Below are 27,313 nucleotides of genomic sequence, written 5' to 3'. Positions count from 1 at the left end.
TACCACCAGGTACTGTCGCCTAACCGACGCGCCTAGAGCACCTCTCGTTAGCAACAGTGCCTTCACCATACTCATAGGAATAGCTTTCGATTCGATTATTTACAATAAGGTTGCGGCCACGTAAGGAGCGGCGCCGCTCAACCGCTCTCAAATGCCCCTCAGTGTGCGGTCTTATATTAACTACCGTTGATAAGGTAGATTCTTTATATTTTACATATGTTCTTTTTAGCGCAGGGCTGGCAAAACCGCTTACAGGCGGACGCGCCGAGTTTTTAAAATCTCTCTACACATCAGCCACGACCTAATCAAATGACACCAGATAAGCTTTTTAAAACTTTATATGGATCTTACATATATAATGAACGCTCAAAAGCACACACTCTCTGATCGTCATTGTAAAAGAGTAAAAGTTCTCTCTGGGCGTAATGGCTATGATTTTTTTTATGTTTTTTGTAAAAACGTGTAAAAGGTAAAACATCTCTTTACCCATAAGAGATTTACCGTTTTCACTTGTTATTACATTGTTAAATCAATCACGGCCATATCCAGCGGAAAATCGTATGTTTTGTGATACGCACAGAGTAAAAGCTTTATATGATCGTTGCTGCTTTGAGACGGTAAACTTTTTAAAAAGTTACTCCAACGCTACTGCATTAAATCCGCGATGGGTAGAGAGAGATTTTACTCCCTACTTTGATTGAAAGTCTACAGAAAGCTAAAAAGGCTCTGCCCGCGGGCAAGGAGATACCTATTACTGCTTTTAGTCGCTCTTTTAAGCTTCCTATACATTTTGTGTAGACGCTTGTAAAGTAAAAGCTCTCTTTGTCCAATAGCTGACTGAAATCATAGATGCCCGGAGAGCGGCTGGTTTTAAGCTTCCTATACATTGTGTGTATACGCTTGAAGAGTAAAAGCTCTCTTTGCTGGAGAGGTTTTACTATTCGCATGTCGAAGTCAGTGATGCTCAGAGAGAGCTTTTACTCTGTGCGCGTCCATATAAAATCAACAGACAGCTTTGAATAGTTCCGCCCGCGGGCGCTGTTTTGAGTACCACTGGTCTAAGTATATCAAATATTACAAATACAAGCTTCAAAAAGCTTCTTCCCCGTTACTTGCCGATCTTGCCAGTTCCTTTAACTTCTAAATTGGTGAAAAAAAATTACTTTTCAATACTCACTTGTCAATCGGTCGACGCTCTCAAAACGTCCTTCCACCTTCGAGCGCAATGAATCCAAATCGAATGGGGCAGCGAGGCCGTGATCAACGCTGCGTGATTTGCTCCTGTGAAAGAGAAAGCAAAAAATAAACAAGAAAAATCAGTCCTAGGCGTCACTTAATAATTAATTAAATAAAGCAGTGATAATAAATATATCGTAGGTATGAATGTATGTATGAATGTTTGAGCTTGAAATCGTACTAGGTAGGTGTGTAGCGAAAGATAATAAAATGAATGCGTGATCACGTGAGTAGGTAAATACATACGTATGTACATACATATATTAAATAATTTGGAGTTTTGTTGGTCATGTGACGCCAAAAGCGCAAAATGTTTACTATTTATGTATATCATAATTTTTATGGACAGCTATATTAGAAATTTAAATTTAAACACAAAATAGGGTAACTACAATAAATAATAAAGCATTTTAAAGCTTAGCGGTTAAATTTATTAGCATTAAAGCTTTTATGTATGTATTTGTGTGGAAATAACCAAAAGTGTTAATCAGTGTTGATGTTGCAGACAGTCGTGTGTTTACGTTTTCCTTNGTGTGTGGAAATAACCAAAAGTGCCCTGCAGGGAAACCGCGGACTAGTCCGATAGGAAGTCCAAAATCGGCGAAAAGTGGTACTTTTAAGAAACTAATTTTTCAGTTTTTTTCACTACAAATCTATATCTAAAGTGACGAATTTAGAATTGGTTCGGAACTATAGAAAAAGGGATGCAGAACGAACTAGATCCTATTTGTCGAATTTAGAACTATTTCGGAACTATCGAATAAGGGATGCAGCGGGGGGCTTATTTACTTTACATAGATATGTGTTCGGCGGCTTTTTCGTTCAAATACGCTTCTATTCTGTGCTTCGCAGATGCTATTTCATAGTTTGGTAATACAANTTGTTCGCTTTTGAATTGTTTTTTGTTTTTGTTTATACACATTTCCTTATCATTGCGGCAACATCAGTTAAAATACCCATTTGATCGATTTATTGCAGTGTCACAAGATTGTTGCTGTGCGTTTATGTTTGTGTTTTTTATAAAACATTTAACGCTCAACGGCTGTTAGAAAAATAAAAAATTCGTTGCTGGTGAGGTGAGTGTCGTGAGAAGCAGTGTGACGAATTTGTTGCGATGCAGGGACACAGTCAGGCAGCAATCAGTAGTCAAGCGTCAGCCTTTAAGCGATAAAAATCTCATAAAAGATGCACAATTTTAATCGTTTTTTAATTGATTTGTTTTCGCTTAGGCGCGCGTGCGCACACAAACGTGTCGTGCAGCTGTTCAACAAGAAAAAAAAAATTAAAATAAATAAAATACTAAATTGTGAGGTAAATTTGTTGCGATTGTCGCATTTTTTCCGTTTAAATTTTTTATGCGTTTATAGTTACTCTCAACATATCTTCACATCTGTATTTTCTATTTTGGAATGTCACTAAATTTTTATTGTGCCTTTAACTATTTATAGTTAGTAATTTATGCATTTGCCTGTCATGCGCTGCGCTGTTTTGAATTCAGTTATGGACAAACGAGTACATATTGTTTATAAGTTTCGTCTAATCTTTTCAACCTTTAATTTCAATCACTGCCATAGTTTGTTTTTCACGCATTTTTTAAATATTTTTTGTTTTTGTTTTTACTGTGATATGCTATTTGACCGCTAACTAATAAAGGGTGTTAAAATATGAGTTGTGAAGTATTTTTATACGAATTGGCAGATGATATCGGAGGACCATTAGTTTTAGTTAAGGTTGGGGTTGGATTACGTTAAGTGAAAGGATCTCTGAGTTGTGATACCAGTAAAATTTTTGGAGCAAAGCAACCTTTTAATAAAAGTGACTAGACCGGGATGAGACCAGGATTGGTCGCAAAGCAACCTCCGATCGTAGGGAATGAAGAATAACTGTTCAATTTTGGTCGACCATGTCCTTATAGGGCCACCTGTACTCTTTTTTATGCTAACGGATACATAAAGAGACAAGTCCCTTTCTATATAAAAATATAAAAAAAGGAATAAAAAGAAAATTAATTTTAGGGTGGTCCAATAAATTGTTTATGTTTCGCTGTACTCTCGTACTAAAATTTTAGCAATAGGTTTTGGCATTTTCGATTTTTTCGAGTTGCGTCAAAGGGTATTTCTGGCTAAAATAGTTGAGCTTTTTGTTAGACAAATGACAGATAGTAGGCAAGATAGTTTGAAAGATTTTGTTTATTCTGACACGAAAGTCTTAAAGAAACACAACTTTCAGGGTGTAATGCTCTTTTGACAGAAATCACCTGTTTTCCTTTTTTTATTTTGAATTGATGAATTTAGTTTTCTTTTTTAATTTACTTTTAATTTTTATAATTTATTATTTTAAAAAGAAAAATATATATACATTTAAAGCTTTTTTAGAACTATATTTTTTTGTTTTTAATTTACTTTTTTATATTTTTTTCTTTTATTATTAAAAATTGCTTTTAATGTTTAGAAACTTATTTTTTTCTCCTTTTTTAATTATTTTTTCTTTTTTAATTCATTTTTCTTTATCTTCATATTTTATTGTTCTAAAAAGAAAAATATTTATTTAATTAATTTTTAGGAGTATATTGAATATTTTTTCTTGCTCCATTTTATCTTTTTCCTTTTTTAAATTTATTTTCTTCTAAGTTTTAGATACTCTTATATATTTTTTTTGCATATCTATTTTTTTAGTTTTCTATTAATTTTCAGATTATATTGTTTTAAAAAGAAACATATTCTTTGAATATCATTTGATTTTTAGAAACCTTTAAATTAAATTTTTTTTTGTTTATTTCTATAAGTTAAACAGAATAACGCTAAGACCTCCTTGTTAGCAGATCTCTCTAGTAGTCTTTTGAAAAACAGAAAAGTGCTTTCAAGATAATTATAAGAATCGGCATTTTTCTTATTTTTTTCTTTCGAAATACTGTGGTGAGTTAAAAGATAGTTGCCAGATAGTTGCCCTGTTAGAGCACAATGACAATTTTATACTTACTCGATTGGTTGAGTGCAAATAAATCTCAAATAGAACCGTTGAATCTTTAGCTGGTGGCGAGTAAATGCTAATTGGATAATATGGAGGGTCTACTCTCTTGAGAGACTAGTAAGAAACTTTTTTTTGCAGAGCTAAGAGAATATTAAGCTGGGAGTGTCTGTAAAATGACAAAGTATGATTTGAAATTGCTTCGAAGATATAATAAGGCCTCGTCCAGATTTGAATAGTGGAATGTCCCCTTTAGCTCTTCTCCGCCCTGGGAACAAATGCATATACATATCTTCTTGTAATCGGTCGACCCATTTTGTAATGATTACCTAGCACCTATTCAAAGAAACCATTAGCACTCTCTCTTCGTTCGGTGAAACTAGCTCGTGAGCTCTCTGCCAAGATAGTTCTTCAGTCAACGAGAGTTGTCAGCAGAAATCAAATAACTAGTCAACCCTGGTCGTTCAGTACGACATTTATGCAAATCTAAATTAGGAATACTTCAATAGATACACTGTAAAAAAACTTCGCGATTAGGGAGAAAATGACAGTTGGACAAATATGCTAGAGTTATTTTTTTCTGTCTATTTCTCTGTGTTATTTTTTTTTTATACAAAGTTAGCGAACTTAAAGCAATGAAATATTTTAAACCCGTCATTTCGAGACACCCTTTACCTCATGCATCGCATGTTCGTTGATATTTACGTTTTCGTGCGAAACATTCCAACAAACAGTTAGTTCAAGCTAGAGATAAGCATGGGACTAAATATTAAGTCCCGATCCCGCCATCCCGAAATTTAATTTTTAAGTCCCGAACCCGCCCATCCAGACGTTTTTCAGAATTGTACCACGGACTCATGGGTCCCGAAATCTATCACTAAGAAAAATTCACATGTCTTTCAAATTAATTTTAAATAACAAAAAAAATAATGATAGATCTGGCATCTTCCGATTATTTTGTTTCACTTTGCTGTTGGTTTTCGTCCCAATAAAACATAAAAGTGTGCATATTTCACACATCGTTTATAAGGAAGATATTCCGAATTTGCTGTGGTTGCGGTTTTATCGGGAGTGATGAGAAATGATTTTGGTCCCTTCCGGCCCGCAAAATTTCACAGACCTTCCCGACCAATTTGAAATCAGTACCGTGGGTCCCGCGGGCCCCGATATCCCGCGCCCATCTCTAGTTCAAGCGGCTATTTGGCGCATTTATGCATTGCATTTGTGTAACGGCTAGTTACGCTTTTCAATGTGCGTGGATATATGATTTGCTGGTATTGTTGTTGTTTTTATTTTCGTTAGGCGCTCTATGTGCGGCCATTGTAGTTAGTTGCATTCGTATTGTTGTTTTTGATGTCTACTGCATACGCTGGTGTGCTTTGCTATGCTATGTTGTTTTTATTTTTCGCCAATTGGCCCTGTCCTTAAAATGTTTTCCTTGAATAGAAATATTTCGCTTTCATATACAAAAAACAAAAGCAACAATTCGAAATATACATCGGTATGCAACAGTCCAGAGTTGTTGCATTTTATCGCGGTAAATATTTAGACATTTCAGAGAGAAATCCATTTGGTATAGAAATGAGCAATGTGGCCTATTTGGTGTCCGAAGATTTGACTGAACTTAAAACTTGTTGAAAAAACAGGAAATTTCATAAAATAAAATCCAGATATATCAATATCCTCAAGTTCACAGTTCTTTGTTCAAGAGAGTCACAGAAACTTATAACACCTGAGGCGTCACATCCTCAATCTTTACTGACTTCTGAAAGATGGTGACAATTTTAGAAATGAGGGAGCAGACGAGGCCGCGAGTGCAGAGCTTGAAGGAATACTTGAGCAACCGAATTAAACCATACAATTCCTCTGAGATTGCTATTCTCAAAAGTTTAAGAGAAGGTTAGAGTAGCTATTACAAACAGTCGAACTAATTAATCTGAACACAAATATAGTATCAAATTCACATGATGCCACTCACGTTAATACCAACGAGTTACTAGCATACTGACGAATGATATCCAGCTTCGGATGCTCGCAAACTAGTTTCTGTAGAAGCTCTTGGCATGCGGCAGAGATATGCATATATGTATGTAGAAATCATTAAGAACTTTCTACGCAAAGGTCCACGCATCGATGGACGCGCTAATATAATCTAGCCAGCACTCTTTCTCATAAACCAGAGCAATAGTAGATACTGGCTGTTCAGTGGATGTGGAGCCGCAGCTGTCATAATGTAGAGAAAACTACTTTAACCGGAAACCCCTTCGAGTATTTATAGGCACTAACTTTCTTAAAAAATTAGGAAGTTCTAAGATTTGATATTATTGTTCTACCTGCAGCGTCTTTGAAATAACAAGCAGATTTAATTGTAGTGACGGTCAGATAGAAATTTTTCACTGGGCACACGTCCATATGAAATTGAAAGAAAGCTTAGAACAACTTCACCTGCGCACGATTTGTTTCGGTTATGAGTACTCCATATTGACATAGTTAAGAGATGAGAAGTAACTTATGGGCAAGGGACAAGGTATCTAGAAAAGAAAGCAGCCATACGTCATTGACAGAAAAAGGGGAGTTTTTGTAGGGCTAATGCTAAGTATATTCGATTTAACAGCTCACTGAAGTCACCGGTTCTGTTCAATAGTAGATAAGTGAGACTACATACGGACGTCTGTCTTGGATTCAGCGGCTCGCTATAGTTTTGCGTCTTTACATGCCATTTAAACAGGCAAGGCCACCAGCCAATATACCACATTAGAAACCACATTTACTGGATACTTTTGTACTGTTGAAAACGAAAATTCCCGATGAACACAAAAAAGTCATAGAAAAAAATCCGGACAGGTTTCAAAAAAAATTCCCGCAACCTCCCTACAAACCAGGAAGTATCACAAAAATACGAAGAATTTCGAAATCGTGCATCAAATCCCAGTAAGGCAAATAAACAACAAAGCATACACCGCATAAATAAAGAAAAATGTATAGCGAATTTGCAGGAAAACTAAAAATCGAATTATTAGGGTCCGTTACGGCTTGGCTAATGTTAATTTTTAATTAATTTCTTCAGTAGCTTTTGAAATCAGGCCTTAAAAGGAACCCCATTTTTCTTTTATAATAAATTAGCATGTAAAGATGAGATACCTAACGGTTTCCCACTGACTAATATGTTAAACAAATACCAAATCCGATTGTAAATACGTTTTTATAATGTATTAGTTTGAGGTCCTCTTAAAATGTTAAAAACTAAATTGTCCAGATCGAAATAAGCTCCTTATTCTTTTCATAAGAATCGGTAGAGGTTAAGTAAGTACCTCGAAACTTTAGACCACACTTTACCACCACTCGATTGGGCTATCAATTTACACCAAATTTTATAATACTAAATATGAAGGAAATCTCACTATAAGTAGGATTTTTTAGGATAGCTTTCGATCCCTGTACCACGGAAGACAAACTGTTCCCTTTTTTCCATTACCTGCCACTTTTCGCCATAAATACGTTATTCATAGCACAAATAGCTTTGTCAAATTTCAGGACGTTAACATACGCGGTTCCAGAGATAAATTATATGAGAATTTCAGTCTGTATATGAGGTGCCACGTCTCCTTATCCATTATCAACCACATTTTGCCGTAAGTACGGTATTGATAGCACAAATAGCTTTGTCAAATTTCAGGACGTTAACATACGCTGTTTCAGAGATAAGAGATATGAGAATTTCAGTTTGTATGGGCAAAAAAAAGGTGTCTGCATATTGAACTACATTTTCGCTATTTGACCTTCAAATGACCTCGAACCCGAAGTGGTGGATGTGAACATACCTCGGATTCGCCTTCAGCGCGTCGAATAACTTAGGGATATAGAGGTGTGGTTTAATATGCTGAAACTTTTTGTTTGTAAACCTGTGCTATTCCTTCCAACTGGCGCCATATGGTCGAAACACTGTGCGCCTGTTTGATTTCGAAGTCTTTAAATAAATTTTATTTAGTCTCTTATGATATGATTAGAGTTCTAACTACGATTCTCCTCCCTAAGCTACGCGCCTCTCCGGGGCCTTCAGCGCTGCTTAGTTCCAATAAAGTTTTAATAGAGATATACCTACATAGTAAGTTTTAGTACGTGCATACATTATGACAACTTAACTTTACTTAACGGAACGTAGAACTTGGAAAATAAAAATGAAACTGACTCGACGTGGCATTAAGTTACGTAAAGTTTCGACTGTTCAATTACAAGGAACGTCAATTTAGCAGAATGTTTAAGTGAGAGCCTGTAAGTTACGTTAAGTTGCCATAATCAGACCATTTTACCTGTACACTGGGGTCTAACCTACCCAATTAGCACACATCAGTACGTAAAAAATTATTAAATTTTTATATTGAAAATATTTATCTGACATGGGAGCAATAAATTTTGGAACTGCTCATTAATATCCCGCTAATTATATATTTGACAACAAAGCCGCTACCTCACTACGTCATTTGTTTATTTTTGCGTGTAACTCTACTAAATCACCGTAATACGATATAATGAAGTCAAAACAAATTTATCAAGCCGTTTTGTTAACTAGCAGTGCAAACATACATTTGTACATATGCACATACACACTACGGTATGCATGTATAAATGAATAAGAATGTATGTTGAACTAAAGTACTAACGAAACGAGTGCAAAAATCGAAAAGCAAAAACCTCCTCATTGTATTCATTCATTCATTCATTCGCTTAAACTTGAAACTTATTTATAAAAGTTGGAAGAAAAATAACCATAAAGTGAAACCATAAAAACGCAACGACGGCATCAGAAAACTCAAAAGCAACAATGAAATTAAAAAGTAAAAAATGCAACAAAAATATCCAATTCTCTTTTATTTACATTAGGTGTACTCATTCTTCCAATTTATTCAATTAAAATATGAGACACGCCGAAAACGCAGCAAAGCAGAGCAAAAAGAATAAAAATATTGCAAAAATATTTGCTTCATTGCAAAAAAGCAAAATAACAACCACTACACCTACACACTTAAGACGCGTCGCCTCACATAAGAGTATTTATGCGGAAAACCCGTTTAAAATTCAGATATACCAATTGTTACAAAAGTCCAAAGATTCCTAAAGCTAAATAACTGAGCTACTGGATGGTAGCCATGAAAACTCCCTCCGCTGCCTTCCCTTTGACATATGTCAACCTGAAACCAGTCAATGTTGTGATAGTTTTTTTTCTCAACGCTTTCACTCGTTCTACTTGTTTCTTCGGTAATTGTGTTTTAGTGAAGACCTATTTCAAGAAAAAACCTTTTGAACCTGGAAGAAGAAGACCTTTCCTATCATTTAATACTAAGTTTTAGTAAAATGCTTTGAAATCGGTCCATTTTGATATTTTTATTTAATACAAATTTAAAATATTGGTATTGTTGTTTACTCAAGGTCAAGGTTTGTTAAAGTTTGGTTGGTTGGTACAGTTATTTTTAAGCAATTAAATCAAAATAGAATTTGCTCGCATGTGCTCAATTTTCATTTTCGAAGGACGAAACACGATGAGTCGAAAAATTGTAATTTTGGATCTTATTTACATAAATGTTCAATGCATAGTTATAAGAAGAGTCGCCTTATTAACAGGTATAAGTCTGACCTTTAATTTGGTAAAAATTACGTAACGATTGAATACTATTTGTCAAAGATCAAAGAAAAATCCCGATCCATCGCTAATTTTTTCCCTACATTTTTCACACATAAAATAATTTTGACCGGGTTTACTATGCAAATACTTCTCTGTGCGTCTGCCAAATTAGCTTTTTTTTTTTTTGCGTTGTTATTCACTTTGGCTTTGATATGGCGCATTTGTGGAAATTTGCCCGCATCGATCGCGAAGAGGCATGCTGAGAGAGGTTGGAGGTGTGCGCGTCTAGTACGCCTGCCGCGCCGTGCCCATGGAGTAGCTTAAGGCAAGCGTAAACATTACAAATTGTATTTTTTTTTTAAGCAACGCATACATAAATGCATACATACATATGTAAGTTGTTTACTCATTGACAAAATTCTTAATATTCATAGTGGCATACAAAGTGCGAGCCCATCAAAAGGCTAGAGAGGCGAAGCTTTTAAGTGTGGGTATACAATTTTTAGACTTATGAGGTATCATTGGAAATGTATTTTCTCACCCTTTTCATTTCTTTGCAAATAGATTCCTTCAAAGTTTGAAAGGGAAAGATAAGATGAACGAGTGTGGTGATATTTGAGGAAAAAATTGGGACGCGAATGAGTTTTTTGCAAAGAAATAAAAAGAGTGAGAAAGTATTTTTGAACTGATGCTTTATAAGTCTAAATCGGTATAGTTTTGGCCCAGTTAACTTACCAAACTTTTTTTATGTTTTTTTTTGCAGATTTTTAGAACTGAAACTGTTTTCCTCCCGAACTTAACCGATTTTTATATTTTTTTGGCCAAATTTGATCGTTCTTTTTTTGAATTTTATTTTATTTTTTTTCCATCGAATATAATCATTATTTTGGGTTTTTATTTTTTCAATAATTTTTAACCGTTTAGTGATCTAAAAATTAAATATGAAAATAACGGTTATAATATGATCGTAAAAACAAACCCAATAAATTGCAATTAACAATTTGTCGAAAAAAATAAATATAAGAAAATAACGAATATTCTTTAACAAAAAAATAAAAATCATAAAATACCGGTAAAATATAAATCCAATTTAAACGGGTAAATTACGAATTTTGTTGTAAAGGACACAATCGTTCTTTTGGAACCCATCGGAATTTTTTTATAAACCTTAGTAATTTTTCGAAATTTTCTTGAAACTACGGTTTTTGAAAAAAAGCTTTAGAATGCTCTATCACCGTTTAATATACAATTCTTATGACACTAAAAATTAATTAAGAATTAAAGAGAACTTCAAATTTGTTTAATGAAATGATTCGAGATTTTTGATATTTTTGTCAGGATTTTTGGGGAAAATTCGGAGTAATTTGGAAACTTACCGGAATTCTAGAAATTTTCATGATTTTTCGTGATTTTATAGGTTGAATTGTGGAATTTTATACAAAAATTGAAAAATTTAAATTTTTCTTATTTAATTTTTAAATACGGAATGGTTTATAACATTTGGTTGTTATTTTTTTGGCCTCATTACCAAATTTTAGTCGAATATCTCTGAATCTTAGGGACTAGTTTGCGTTCAAACTGAGTGACAGACATGCATAGGTATATCCCAAGAATGATAGATATTCTATCATTCTTGGGTATATCCCGTCACCTTAGCTCATTGCACAAATCAGTTCGGTCTATGTCTACTTTTTACTCTTCTTGTAGTTAAAAATATCGGACCAAAGTTATAATACAATTTCAGTTGCATGTGAGGCATCAAAATAATTGTCATGAACCATGGCGTATACGCAACATATTATTTTTATCAACTAAATCAGTTAAAATGCACTGCAATAAGTACATTAAAACTGCTCACCAAACCTATGCTTGTTGTTGCTTACAGCTGCACTCACCCAGCAGCGAGCTGAAAGACTGCAATGCCGTCTTTGTGTGTTTAGAAATATTTATTTGGCTCAGCTGTCTGCGGTGTAGCGTTCTTGCCTACACGAAAAATGTGTACTCACATCCATTTAAGGCGCTGCATGTCTGGAAATGTTGTCATAAAAATAAATATAAACATGCTTATATGTTTGTATATTTATGTGTCTCTATATATACATAAATACTACATTGTATTAGCCTGTATGTGTTTGTTCACTGAAGACGACGGTGCGTGCGGGCAAAGATTCCGCTCGGGTGCCATGACAAGCTACACCTTTATGGACATACATATGTATGTACTTTCAATATAAATTTTCAATATACCTATGTATGCATCTGAATGTTGCTTGATTGACAAAACTAATTTCCGCAATAGTACGCACAAGTATACACACTCACACTCACAAACGCAGGCGCACGCATTGACTCGAGTCATTTTCATGAATAAAACAAGTAAGAAAGTCTAAGTTCGGGCGGAGCCGAACATTAAATACCCGGCGCAAGTATTAAATATGTTTTTTCACCTTTCCGAAACCTTCCGCTAGATGGTAAGCCGGGGTGTATCAATTTTGAGTAAATTAGCGTCCTTCAATTTCGAAATATTGAAGTTTCAAGCATTTCTGAAATTTACCGTTATATGAGAAGCGGCCGTTATTTTAGTCCGATTTCAATAATTTTCAACGTTTTGCTTACACGTGGCAAGTACAATAACCATACCGAGTTTGGTACAAATTGGTAGAACGGTTACCGATATACTTATATGTGATCATAAGTGGGCGGTGCCACGCCCATTTTCCAAAATTTTACCATAAACGTATTTCTTGGTAAAGAATTGTTGCAAGCATCAATTTTGAATAAATTAGCTTCAATATTTACTGATTTATCGAAGATTTTGTATTTCTCTAAATTACCGTTATATGGGATGTGGGCGTGGTTATTGTCCGATTTTAAAAAGTTTCCGCGGTTTTTTATGCTGTACCAAGGCCAACAACTGTGCCAAGTTTGGAAGAAATTGGTGCAGCGGTTACCAAGATATACACATGTAACATTTTTTATGCGTGGCTACGCCCATTTTCCAAAAATTTATAATATTCTTATTTTTCGTCTAAAAATTATTGTAAATATCAATTTTGAGTGAATTATCTTCAGTAGTTACTAAAATATCGCAGTTTTCGTATTTCTGGAAATTACCGTTATATGGGAAGTGGGCGTGGTTAAAGTCCGATTTCGCCCATTTTCAATACCAACCTACCTTGGATTAAGGGAAACCTACATACCAAATTTCGTTGAGATATCTCAATTTTTGCTCGAGTTATCGTGTACACGGACAGACGGACAGACGGACAGACGGACAGACGGACGGACAGACAGACATGGCTTAATCGATTTCTTTTTTCATCCTGATCATTTATGTATACATTTGTCTATATCTATCTCGATTCGTTTTGGCTGTTACAAACAACCGTTATGTGAACAAAATTAATATACCCTTGTGCACAAGTGCGCTCGGGTATAAAAACAGACTACATAGTTTATACGCACGTGCACAACGTATGTACATATGTGTGTATATATCTTCACATATAGTTGCAGTAAATCGGATATACATACATATGTATGGAATGACGTGCCGGTTTGTGTAGGCATATCCATAAATTGTCTGCCCGTAATTCAAGTGCTCACAGAGAGTCTGATTTTTATTTTTACAAGTATTTTCGTTCAAAATTATTAAGCCACATAATCTTTTGAACTTGAGTTGTGCGCTTATTCCGCTACTCAATCATTCATCAATTGTTCGAAGTGGGCAGTCAACAGTGTGTATGTATTTTTTTTTATTTTTTGTTTACTGTAACAACCAGCTGTTACCAGATTAAATGAATAGTTGTTACATTTTTCATTAAGGTTGGAGGTGATTTATAGAAAAATCATGCATTTTATTAAAATTAATTAAAAACTTTCGAAATTGATCGAATTGTAAATTATTAGTATTGACTATGCAAATTAACCAGGATGTTTTCAATAATAGTTGGCTAAAGACATTTAACCGCAAATTTGACTGAGGAATGAGTTTCTTAGGTTTGCCAAATATGAGTTCGATAAAGACTGATAGTACTTTTAACTAAGGGAATGAGTAACTATTAAAGGGAATAAGTCACTCAGAGGAGTGTAGACGCAATTTCTGAAACAATTTTTTCGGTAAACGTTATTGTTTGTAATCGCAATCGTAGAACTGACCCTAATCTTAAACGTACACGTAAGCATAAACGTGATTTTACTGTAATCGCTATCGTAATTCTAAATCGGAACCGTAATCATAAATTTAAACGTATACGTAAACGAAATTTTAATTTTAATCTTTATCGTAAATTTAAATGGTAACGATAATCGTAATCGCAATCGTAACCGTAATCAAAAATATAACGTAAGCGTAAATTAAATTTTAATCTATCTATATATCTATCTATCTATATATATAATACGCGAAGTGATTTTTTGTCCAGGTCATCAGGTCTGCACCGTTCGTTCGATTTTCAAAAATTAGATGTCAAATTTAAAGGCTTGCACTGAAGATTTGCAGAACGGCTTGACTTTTTCGAAGAGAGTTGCCATCTTTTAAAAAATTTAATTAAAATTACTTAAAAAAATAAATTAATTATTACAAAATGCATATCATTCGGAATAAATTTGAAAAGTAAACTATGAGAAGGTTGCCACCTGTTTAAAAAATTAAATTCAGTTTGAATTGAGGAAATTGGGTAATATAAATATGTATCACTTTATGGATGCCCAGAAGAAAGAGGTTTACGAATGTGGTAGTTTGAAAATACTTTGAAGAGGGTTGCCATGTGATTCAAAAGTCGAATTTAGTTAACTTATACAACATTAAAATATGGATGTCAAACGAAAGGGTGTGAATAAATCGTTATTTTGAAAATTTGGAATGTTTGAAAAGGTTGCCACGTCTCTCAAAAAATACATTCAAATTATTACGTGAGTTAGATGAATTAATAAAATATTGGTATAAATCAAAATTTGTTTGAGAAAGCTTTATCTCTGAACTATATTTAGTGGGATTGTCACCAAGAAACGGCTACACGAATTTAGATGAAATATGGTACTTAGATCGCTTATATCTCTTACTAGCATCTGGAGTTTTTTTTTTTGGTTTTCGAAATTCAATTTTGGGCATTTTAACGCCATGAACCCGCATGTTAGTTGTTACTATTATCTTAATTTTAAACCGGAGACGTAAACGTAATTTGAATTGAATTTATTATCGTAATTTTAAATCGAAATTATATCTAATCGTAGTCGTAATCGTAATAATCATCCCTCACAAGTGTTTTCAGGAATAAAAAATAGTACTTATAGACACATTTTGTATTGAACGATGAAACATCAGTCGATACATTCACTTCAAGCGTCAATTCATAGCCCTAATTAAACGTTGATTAGAGCGATTGAATAGCTATTAGGGGCAACAAAACAATTTGCTGATTACAGTTAAATTAAGTGCTTCATATTTGCCACACTAAATTGAAAATTAATTGAATTGCAAATAATCTTGAATAGGTCCAAATATTATTGTCCACTAAAGCGGGAATTCCTATACGCAACGAAAACAAAGTACATGTCTCTGCCTCAAATAAATTTGTGCGCAAAATGTGCTTTTGAACAGGGCAAAAACTTTCCACGAAAATTAATGCATCCTAATTTCAAGTTGTAGGTACATACATGTGCACTTATCCAAACATTTATTGCGTAAATAAATATGTACATATATCAATATTATTTATGATTAGTACTCAGAAATAAATTACTTTTGTTTGTAAACAGAAGGTATTTTATAAATTTATTAAGTCGCTCATAATTGATAGGGTACCTACTTATAAAACTATTAAACAACTATTGCCAAGTATTGCTGTTCATGGCTAGACAGATATGCATACATATGTATGCAAGACATCTATCAGCCTGATACTTTCGCTGGCTTCAAACCGGTAATTATTTACATATGTAACTCCTAATTGATCCCCAGCACTTTGAATGACCAAAAAAAAAATCGATTTTAAAAGAAGCCTGTTTGAATATAAAAATTGTAAGAATTTCTAGGAAATTCAACTTTAATAATGATGTAGCTTATTTAATGATAATATAAACTTAATTTTTTATGCATATATATATGCAGGTACATATAAATGGTCATTTGGAATAACGACACAATTCAAATCTTTTGTATACCTTTCATGTATTATAAATTTGGTCCGATGTACGTAAGTACCAGAATAAGAAGAGACAGACCCATTAAAATGTATACTTAGAAGATCAGAACGCCTGATTCAATTAAGCCATGCCCGCCTGTTTGAACGCAATCTAGTCTTTAGTTTTAGAGATATCCGACGGACATTTGTTAAGCGAATGTATTTTTGTAGTGTAGTAAACATTTGTAGGAACCGGCAAAATCCGATCACTATAACACATAGCTCCCACACGACTGAATGTTCAGATATGACATTTTTGGTTATAACTCCTCTATTTATGCAGCTAAAAACCATTTTGCACCATTTTCACTCATTATCAACAGAAAGCGTATAGTGAAAATGACAAAGATCGGGTCACTATAACCCATAGCCTCCATACAAGTGATTCTTCAGATATGGGGTTTTACTTTAAAACTCCTTTATTTGGACAGCTAAAGCCAAGACATTTTGTGAGCTAAATAATCAAACAAAGTCTACTGATAAATCCGTCAAGATCGGTGCTGTATAAGCTATGTCTTTCGTAACTCCTGTATGTAGGCAGCTAAAACAATTAATTATTATATCTGTGGCCATAAGCAATAATCGCCTAACTTACGACTTAAGAAATGATTGAGTTGTACATATGTATATGCTATCGTATGTATGTATGTATATGTTATCGTATGTATGTGTACGTGAAATCCCTATCTCGCCATCTAGGCTTTTATTATTATATTTTGGTTTCCCCATAAGGTTAACATTGCAATCCAAAGGTGTAAAACGTTTTATCTTGAATTCAGGTTTTTCGCCTTAGGCGGTTATTATTTATGACCACAGATATATGCAACTCCTCTATCTATGTGTTCCGCGAATAACACTTTTTTTTTAGCTCCCAAAAAACTAATTTCAAATGCAGTAATTTGCTAAAGTATCGTTATTGCTAAGGACCATCGATACAAAAGAGACATTCATTTAATACACTGAAATTGATGCAGTGGTTGCCAATGTTTGGAAATCTTTCCATCAGTTCTTCTGGCTTTACTTCAATATAGTAATATATATTGAGGAGGGCCAACCCGTTCAATCTTTCCGAGAACATTGTTGTTCTGAACCAATTTTTGATTCGACGCAAAGAAGAGAAAGACCTTTCAGCACCATAATTCATGGCTGAAAATGTGCAAAGTATACGAAGTGTAGCACTTATTAATAGAGGGAAATATACCTTTATCGCCAGTGTAACCAGGTTCGCCTTTTTGAGGCTTTATTTAGCATTTAATTTTATGCCACAGCCTCAGAATTTTCGGTCTGATTTCGTGTATTTTTTCTGACCTTTTTTTTTTTAAATATTCATAGCAAAATTCGGACCGGAGTTTATAAAAATGATTCCGTTCAAATATCACAATAACAGAGCAAAGTACCATAATAATTGATTTGTTGGCGTATTACTAGTGCGTTCTGATGTAGAAAACAATCATATTTCCATTAGAATTTCTTTTAATTTTTCGTATTTTAAACTGAACTCCATTTTACATACCTTGAAGTAATGTAGCCGTTATTAACCTGAAAGATGTTATTTTGTATTTTGATGGGAAGGATTTAAAAATTTATTTAAAGAAAATCGGTTTCGTGGCACTTATCGAGTTGTCGAAACTTGTTAAGGAATGAATATACTGACTTCTTTTGTACTTCATTTTTCACAGGGTCTAACTTTTTCTAATCTTTTTTTTTCAAAGCCTATTTAGCCTCGCTTATTGTGATTCGCATACGGGTGCGAAATAAAGTCAATTGACATTATCACCTTTCCAAAACCGTAATAAAATCCATTGGTATTATTGCTCTTTATTATTGCTCTTTCAAACATTAAATTTGCGTAGCTTCGTGGCGCTCGCGTCCGCGCGTCATACCGCATCACGGTAGCCTCGCATTTTGACACTGGATCTTTTTTCTACGTTTGGGCCTATGGGCCTTTAGTTTGTTTTGGGCCTTTTTGAAGCAACTAAGCAACTATGACTGCAGCGGAATTCTGACAATGAATTTCTAGAAAAGTTTGGAGTATGCAATTTTAAACCCTGTTTAATTTTAGTACAATGTGCAAGTTTCAAGTCGCTTGCGTTTCTTCTTCTTTCGCATAATCAAAATCTATTTTTATGGGGAAAAAATCGTGCAACACCCTCCACAAAAAAAAAATCTAAAAAATCAACGGCAATTTTTAGCGACTTGAAACTTGCACTTTTTAAAAAAAAATATTTTGTTAATTTTTATGCACTTTATATAAAGTATGAAGCTTTGGTTTACATGGATTATATTATAAAATGAAATATTTTTTCATAAACAACACAAGTTTACAAAAACGTTTCTATATCGACGCGCTGAATGCGAACCCGAGGTCTGAAAAAAAATGTTGATCCTTCAAAGTTATCTATAGGTCATGCCAAGGTCATCTCAAAGTCAAATTCAGAAGAATTGTATTGAATTTTCAGGTCTTTCAACGACCTCGAATCTGACGTGATGGAGACTGACCTCGGATTCGTATTCAGCCCGTCGAATACCATAGGGATATATGGGTTTGGTTTAATATGCATAAACTTTTTTTTGTAAATCTGTGTAATTAATAAACAAGGTATACACTAACATTTGACACTGCCCGTATATGCAAAAAATATGTAGAGAAAATTTATTTTTTTTACACGAATTGAAAATATTGCGATTTTTGTTAACGTTTAATATTATAAAAATATATATATGTATAGAGAATCATCGATTTTTACATAAATCTACATACACACATATATCTATCTAAATATTTGTTTGCGAAGATAAATATGTATGTACATATTTATTTGAAGTATCTCAAACCACTGCCAAGTTTGCTTAGCTAATCGGCTGAAGTGGGTGTCAGTGACCGACCAGTTTCAAATACTCTTTACTCTTCAACTTCAACTAAATAGTGTAATTTCAATAATTGAAAGTGTGAATTTTCTATTTGCACATATGTACATATGTTTGTAAGTAGCTGGGGTAGTATTTAGAGTACATACTTACAAATGTATATTGTACGTACAAAACCAAAATTTTGTGGTTGCAAATATTAACACTTTTACATATACTACATATATATTTATATGAAAATTTGTATCTATAAATAACTGTAATAGTCAGCTATATGCTAGAAAAGCTTGTATAAATAAAAAACTTTGTGCAACATATTTTATTTGCCATTCAATGGCTTATACGAGTGTGTTTGTATGTTGGCGCAGCCATAAAATTAAATTATCAAGCCGGTATACCAACTTAGCTATGTATATATTTGTATACATACTTATGTACATATGGATATCGTCGTTTAAAGTACAAAACCGCGTAACTAACATTTGCTGCCAAAAATTGGATTTGCTCACACAAGCTCTTGGTTCAATCCTTATCCATTCGTCCTGAAATATAATAGCCAGAAATGCGATTGTGAGAATCATTTTGAAATATGAGTATTTTTACTCTCTAGAAAATAATTTATGCAACCTCACATACGCGGTTTTGCATTATCTTGAGGCGCGGTGTTGTACGTTAAACGACGGTATGTATGTTCATATATGTAGNCCAATCTAACGTTTCAAATAAAGAACCGATGAGATTTTGCAAATTTTATGCGTTTTTTTTAAAAAAAAAAGGTATCAAGCTCTTAAAAAATCACCCGTTAGTTATATCTACCCTCGGCCTTCTAGTAATCGCTACCTTTTCTTTTCTTCCTTGCATTTTACTTTTCATTGCCAACAAACGTGTTTGTGAAGACGGCTCGTTTACAAAGCACTCGAGTTGCCACTGTTTAATTTTAGAGTTGCCACACAGTACTTCACAAGTGCATACATACTACTTATGTACATATGCATTTACTACTTTGTATACCGTCAGTAAACTATTTATCAGTGAAGTAAAAAAAAAAATCAAAGTGGCAATGAGATAATCAAAGCCAATAATAAAATCATACGAGTGTACTATGGCACTTATCACCAATGCTCGGACGGATACTGTGATACCATTGAAACATGAAAAAGCAACATGNTTGAAAAAGCGACATGCACACTTCAAGCACAACGATAGTTTTGATATTTCTCGGAAGAGGTAAAAATAATACTAGATAACGATCGGCCACTTTTTATTTGAATTGTTGGTGCTTAAAGTTGCTTTTCTAGCTTTCTTTTATTGTCTGTTTTCAGGCACAGTGAGTGCTGAGATATGTTAAAATGTTAAATTAATCACTAGTGTAATATTTTAATGTTATTAATTAATTGTCTTTGATAAAAAAATNCAATTGTAGAGTTGCCACACAGTACTTCACAAGTGCATACATACTTATGTACATATGCATTTACTACTTTGTATACCGTCAGTAAACTATTTATCAGTGAAGTAAAAAAAAAAATCAAAGTGGCAATGAGATAATCAAAGCCAATAATAAAATCATACGAGTGTACTATGGCACTTATCACCAATGCTCGGACGGATACTGTGATACCATTGAAACATGAAAAAGCAACATGCACACTTCATGCACAATGATAGTTCTGATATTTCTCGGAAGAGGTAAAAATAATACTAGATAACGATCGGCCACTTTTTATTTGAATTGTTGGTGCTTAAAGTTGCTTTTCTAGCTTTCTTTTATTGTCTGTTTTCAGGCACAGTGAGTGCTGAGATATGTTAAAATGTTAAATTAATCACTAGTGTAATATTTTAATGTTATTAATTAATTGTCTTTGATAAAAAAATGTTAGATATATATGTAAGTATCTGCTGCATTTCTTTCTGTTCTGAAGTATGTATGTGCTTCAATGTGGAGCACGCGTNTAATTTTAGAGTTGCCACACAGTACTTCACAAGTGCATACATACTACTTATGTACATATGCATTTACTACTTTGTATACCGTCAGTAAACTATTTATCAGTGAAGTAAAAAAAAAAATCAAAGTGGCAATGAGATAATCAAAGCCAATAATAAAATCATACGAGTGTACTATGGCACTTATCACCAATGCTCGGACGGATACTGTGATACCATTGAAACATGAAAAAGCAACATGCACACTTCATGCACAATGATAGTTCTGATATTTCTCGGAAGAGGTAAAAATAATACTAGATAACGATCGGCCACTTTTTATTTGAATTGTTGGTGCTTAAAGTTGCTTTTCTAGCTTTCTTTTATTGTCTGTTTTCAGGCACAGTGAGTGCTGAGATATGTTAAAATGTTAAATTAATCACTAGTGTAATATTTTAATGTTATTAATTAATTGTCTTTGATAAAAAAATGTTAGATATATATGTAAGTATCTGCTGCATTTCTTTCTGTTCTGAAGTATGTATGTGCTTCAATGTGGAGCACGCGTGCTTTGAAATGTCTGATTAATCTACATACGAGTGTCTTTTTGAGGTTTTATTAAAAGTTAAAAAAAAAAAAATGTAGGCCCAGTAAAGTAGGTCATTCACACAAGTTATCAATATGTACCGTTATAAAATGTGGAAGATAAGCTTTTTAACTGCAACCATAAATACGGGTACAAGCAGGTGGTTTTGTTTTTAGCTGTAAGCATTTTTAAATTATGACATTAGAGTTTACTTCGATATTGGCCACTTTTTCATAGTTATTTCATGAAAAGTGCTTAATTGAATTTATTACCTTTTTTTTTGGTCTGAAAGTAGGGCTGCTAACATTTTCTAAGATATTTATAGTATTTTTTTTTCAAAACATCGGAAAAATATTGTACACTTCAAATATATATGGTATTTTATTTAAAACAAAAAGTAAAAACGCTTTTTAGGTAATGGAAAAAGTTCTTCGTGTGAATGCCGAAGTTGCGGTAATAGAGGGTAGAAAAGTAATAAATTTAAGTCAATTTGTTAATTCTTTCTTATTGTTTTTAAAAATATGTTGCCATTTTTGATTATTTCATATAATATTGTTATTTCAGTATAAAGGTCATCCATTTTAATAAAAAAATTTTCTTGCAAACTACTGAAATACATTTATATTTAAAGTTAAAGAAATATAGTATTTTCGCGTACTATATTTTTTTCCAATAGTATATAGTATTCCGATCGGAAAAATAGTACAATACTATATATTATAGTACGGTTGGCAACCCTATCTGAAAGTGGCAGATGATAGCCAACTGGTTGATGAGATTCTAAACGTGTCTATTAACACAATTTTCTGACAAAAATGGAACTAGTAGTAAATAAATTAAGTAAAAATTCGTATGGATATTTCTCGGAGTTAACAATGGTAATTGAATGATCGGTTCTTGTTGGCTTTGTTTTCATCTTTAATGCCAGCTTCAAAAGTACACAGCAGTTGCTCTACAACGGGCTTTCATAATTTTTCAATACATTTCAATGACTTTATGGGCAATGTAACTACAGCTTAATAGGGCAATTCTGGCTAAGATTGTAAAAAGTCTATCGTAAGACAAATGAAAGACAGATGGCAAATTAGTTCGAAAGACTTTTGTTATTCTAGCACAAAGCTCTCTCATTCAGCACTCGTGGTGAAAAGTTATTTTGAGAAAAAGCACTTGTATATCATTTAGCTCGAAATTGGTTGTCGCAACAACAGGGCGTGCCATTCGCAATATCCGAGTTCTTTTTTATTTAGTAAGATAATTTTTTTTTTTTTAATTGAACCTTCTTTTTGTTTTCAGATTCTATGGTTTAAAAAGAAAATACAAATTTATATTTAAATTTTATTTATTTGTTGAAACTTATTTGATGTACCTTTTTTCCATTATTGATATTCTCTAAATTTTTAAATGTCATTTAATTTGTATATATGTAAATGTTATTTTTTTCGATAGGCGGTTATTTTTTTTTAATTTCATTTAATTTTTCGGAACTTCTTTAATTTTTCTTTCTTTAGTAATATTTTTGTAAATTGAACTTTCTTTTGCGTTTTAGATTTATTGGTTTAAAAAGGAAAAAATATATTTTTCAATTTCATTTAATTTTTAGATACTTATTTTATGTATTTTTTCTTTCTTGATTTAATTTTCTTTATATTTTTTGATATTATTGTTTAAAAAAAAATATTTTTTTAATTACTTTTAACTTTTAGGAAATTATGTTATTTTTTGTCTTTTTAATTTTCTTTTAATTTTTAAATTTTATTGATTAAAAGAAAAAATATTTTATTTCTTTCTTCTCTTTTAATTTATTTTCTTATTCTGTTGTTAATTTTGTTTTCTTTTAATTTTTATATTTCATTGTTTTAAGAACGTTTGTTTTTTTCAAATAAAAATATTTTTAATCTAATTTAATTTTTAGGTACTATTTCCTGTACTTTGATTAGTTTTTTTCTTTTTCTCATTTAGTTTTCTTTTATATGTATATGAATTTTGTTTTAAATAGAGAAATATCTATGTGTTTTTAATTTAAAGGAATTAATAAAATCTTATTGCTGAAAGGCGAACAGCATAGAATTGACAAGACTTTTGTCTTTCGAATGACTGTGGTGAGTAGCAAGACAGTTGCCAAAATCGCCCTGTTAATCTTTAAAAATACTTTTATTTATTTTTTGCTTTATTTTCTTTTTATTTATTATTTAAATTTTTTAAATGTAAATTTCTTTTGTTTATTAGTTTTTATTGTTTAAAAAAATAAAAAGTATTTTTTTAATTTAATTTAATTTTTTTAAAACTTATTGCCGAAAAACGAACTGCATGACACTAAGGACCGGACCACATGCGTTGCGTTGGCGTTGGCGTCACTTCAACAGGTCACTATGAATATATGAATTCAAATGCAGCCCTTCACATAGCCAAAATTCGACAATGCTAACGCTAACACAAAGCAGAAAGATGGCCAACTCTCAACTTTTCGCGTGCGTTGCTCGTCAACTGTTGCAAATTAATAAAATTATGTGAAATTTTTTCTTTTTATGGTCGGATTATGCATACTTCGCATAACTTCGCACAACTTCGCATAAACCTTAAACTGTAATTTCGTATGTACTTTGTATGTATTTTGTACGTATTCCATTACCCATAAATCAGCACAACTTTTTAAAACTTAAGGATATGATAAGGATATTTTGCTTCACATTTTCTTAAGTTAAATTTTTATTGCACTGATACAAATGGTTGTGCGAAGTTAAGCGAAGTATGCATAATCAGACCTTTAGTCGCTCATTCCTTAATTTTAAGGTACAAAGCTACATAGCTGAGACAAACAACTAGTCATTTTCTGCTCTCGCGCCCTTAAAAAGCGCTGAAAATACTGAAAAAAAGGTTTTCGCTGTTTCCACATAGAAGAAAAAAGATGGAAAATGTGTAGTTGAAGCATATTTATTTTGTCCAAGGATAGAATACTATACTAAAAAATGCAATTTGATTTTATGTAAAAATGTCAATAAATATGTAAGTATGTCTGCTATTTTGGGTATCAATATGGTAATAATAATTTACTTAATTAATTAATATAGTGATCTTTTGTGCAAAACTTCATATTTGGTTTTTATTTGAAAAACATGCGAATAACATTTTTATATGTAATTTATGTATAAGTCATACCAACTACATAAATATGTTTGTAAGTACAGTCATGGAAATTCGAGAGCATGCTACATACATACACCAAATTAATAAAAACGGAACTCAAGTCTGAAAATGGTTAATAAATTTAGCTGTTAAATTGTTTATACATAGGTACATACATTTGTATGTGCATAGTTATACATATAGATACATATTTACATTAATATTTTTTTAAATGCTGTTAGAGTATTAATTTGTGTACTTACCGACGCACTGGCACTGCCAAATTGTCAACACTGCGTGACATAAGCGAAACATCTTGACTAGCCCTACGTGACCTAGTGTGTGTTTGTGTATGAGGAACAACGATATTTTTCGGATTTCGCAGAATTTCAACCAACGTGCAAATCGAGTGAACATAAAATAAAATTAAAGAAAATAACGAAAATAAGATTTAACATAAAAAAGAAACATTTAAAAAAATAAATCTTAAAAAAATAACTTCTATGTTAATAAACAAACTTAAAAATATAATTAGGGGCGAGAGGCGAAAACTTGCTGAGTGAATGCTGAGTTCAGTGAATTAAAACTGCTGCTAAACTCCGTGCTCGTTAGGATAGCCTTCAAATAAACGGCTATGTAGAAGACCTCCACCTGCCAGAGAATATTGGCAAACTGGGTGTGTGTCCCTCTGCAAATTCTAAGCTAAACGATGCTAAGCGGAGTCACATTCCATTAAATCGTTTTCCGTTTTTTTTTTTGTTCGCGAAATTTGCCGAGCTGCAACTCACCGCTTTAGTTCTCCCACGTAATCATTTGTTGCATTTAGCAGCAATGGGGAAGTACCATGCAAAATGTGACGCACATGGCTTTAGAAACCGAAAGGCAGTTAATTAGGAGGAGTGGGAGCAGTGCATTGCCTTTTTGTTTGCACTTTTCTTTGCCAATTTCTTTAAGTGTAGTTACCGTAAAACTCATGGTCATAAAAAATACAGCCAGGAAGTAGGTCACTAAGGTTGCCGATGCTTAAAAGGGGGTGGCAGGAGATTATAAATTATGTGCGCTAAGAATTAGCGGGCAATTTGCGTTGCATTAAAATTAGGGCTGGTACTCGAGTAATCAAGATTTTGGTTACTCAAAACGACGATTGATCGAGTTACTTGAAATATGATTACTCAAAAAAATTAATTTTGCTCGTTAAAGGAGTTTGCTTATTTTATTTTTTACATTCTGTATATGAAAAAAATATTTAATCTTAATTTTTGAAAACAGAAGCGTTGTTTTCAAAGTATCAAGGAACTTCAACTGCATTATATGTAAAGAGTACTTTGAAATGTTGATTACTCATTCTACTCAAAATGTTGATTAATCATAAAGCAAATTACTCAAATAGTTTTGTTTTTGGTTAATCAAAATCTTGATTATTCGAGTAACTGAACTTTTGAGTAATCATAATTTTCAATTAATCGAATAAATAAGCTATTTACTTTATGATTAATTAAAATTTTGAATAATCAATTAATCGCACAGCTCTAATTCAAATACATTTTTCTAAACAGTTTAATGCGAATATTTGTTTTAAGCTAAATGTGGAATTAAATAAAAATACAAATGCAAAATACTGGTAATATTTTTTAACAGCTTTTTAATTTGAGAAGAGAATTTTATTTCTCCAATTTTAATATTAGCTAATATATATAATACTTTAATCAAGTAAAAATACAAGATGCAGATTGATTTTTTTTTTTTGTACATCTCTCGCTAGTTCGTGCTGGGGTTGATTTAGGTAGTATCTAGCCCAGAGGGCCACTTGGCGGGTATTCAAATTCATTTTGCTCCTATTTCATGATAGATAAAGCTAGATTTCTACTTTTTTATGGAAAAGTTTGGTACAAAAAATACCCATATAATTATACCGGATTTCCACAAGGCATTGAAACGTCAAACATAAGGAAAAATTGTCTACAAAAAAATCTCAAGAAATATTTTTAGTTCTTTCTGTCACTTGAAAAAGTAGAATTGTTCTTGAGAACTATAAATCAGTTTAAGAAATTTTGTTAGAACACATTTTCTTTTTCATTCCCTGAGCGTTTTTTCGTATATACATACGTACGTAAATACATAGGTATTTTTTGTTTTTCCTGGCAGCTGGATACTATGCTTTAAACAAATGGCAGTGGAAACTGACTGAGTGAATTTTATTATTTCACTTAATGACATCTTTTTTATGCCCAAATTTATCATAAATTTTTTTTCTTTAATGCGCAGTGGAATCACAGCATTAGTTTTATAAAAATAGTAATTAAATTTGTTACCATATGGACTTATTCAAATGACAAAATTCATTGTCATTTCAATATCTTGTGAAAATTTGCTATGTACATATAATATAATACTAATTTAAATACCATTAAAAAAAAGAATATTTTTTCGTGTGTCCAACCACAGTACTTATTTGGGGAAGAAAACAAAAAAAAAGATTGCCGCTGTAATAACATTTGGAAGTTTTCCAGTGCACAGAAAACTGAAATGCTACCTAACTGGCTTAGGATAGTTACTTCGACCAAAAAGTGTGGCATAGTGCCATTTTGGACGGATGTGCCTCTTACATATGTCAGAGTGAAATTCAATTTTAATCTGCTCTTATACATTCCCAACCCGTGGATTTGTGATTATGCGCCAGTCATTTTGGCATTCTTCATACTGAATAGTCTGTAGCGCTGGTAAAAAAGTTCATTAGATCAGTAATGGACAACCCCCTTAGAACTCACCAACATGCGTACCAGAGTGGAAAGTTCCGTGATT

General features: G+C 32.6%; 1 protein-coding gene across 6 annotated transcripts in view; it reads right to left on the bottom strand.

Moving 5' to 3' along the window:
• Positions 1-27,313, bottom strand: part of mtd (TLD domain-containing protein mustard) — a 164,824-nt gene that overhangs the window by 96,834 nt on the left and 40,677 nt on the right. For 4 of the 6 annotated variants that reach the window (XM_017614507.1, XM_017614502.1, XM_017614503.1 and 1 more), the window contains exons 3-4: positions 24,775-24,846; positions 1,178-1,281 (exon numbers count right to left, since the gene is read on the bottom strand). In XM_017614507.1, the coding sequence (XP_017469996.1) occupies positions 1,178-1,281; positions 24,775-24,846 (176 nt within the window). The remainder of the gene's footprint in view (positions 1-1,177; positions 1,282-24,774; positions 24,847-27,313) is intronic. The other 2 variants (XM_017614504.1, XM_017614509.1) reach the window with 1 other exon arrangement.

The sequence above is a fragment of the Rhagoletis zephyria genome, unplaced genomic scaffold (assembly GCF_001687245.7).
Source record: "Rhagoletis zephyria isolate East Lansing unplaced genomic scaffold, Rhagoletis_zephyria_1.1 Rzeph_scaffold_00841, whole genome shotgun sequence".
Taxonomy (NCBI): Eukaryota; Metazoa; Arthropoda; class Insecta; order Diptera; family Tephritidae; genus Rhagoletis; species Rhagoletis zephyria.
Note: the sequence above shows the minus strand (reverse complement) of the source record. Positions and strands in the feature narration are given on the sequence as shown.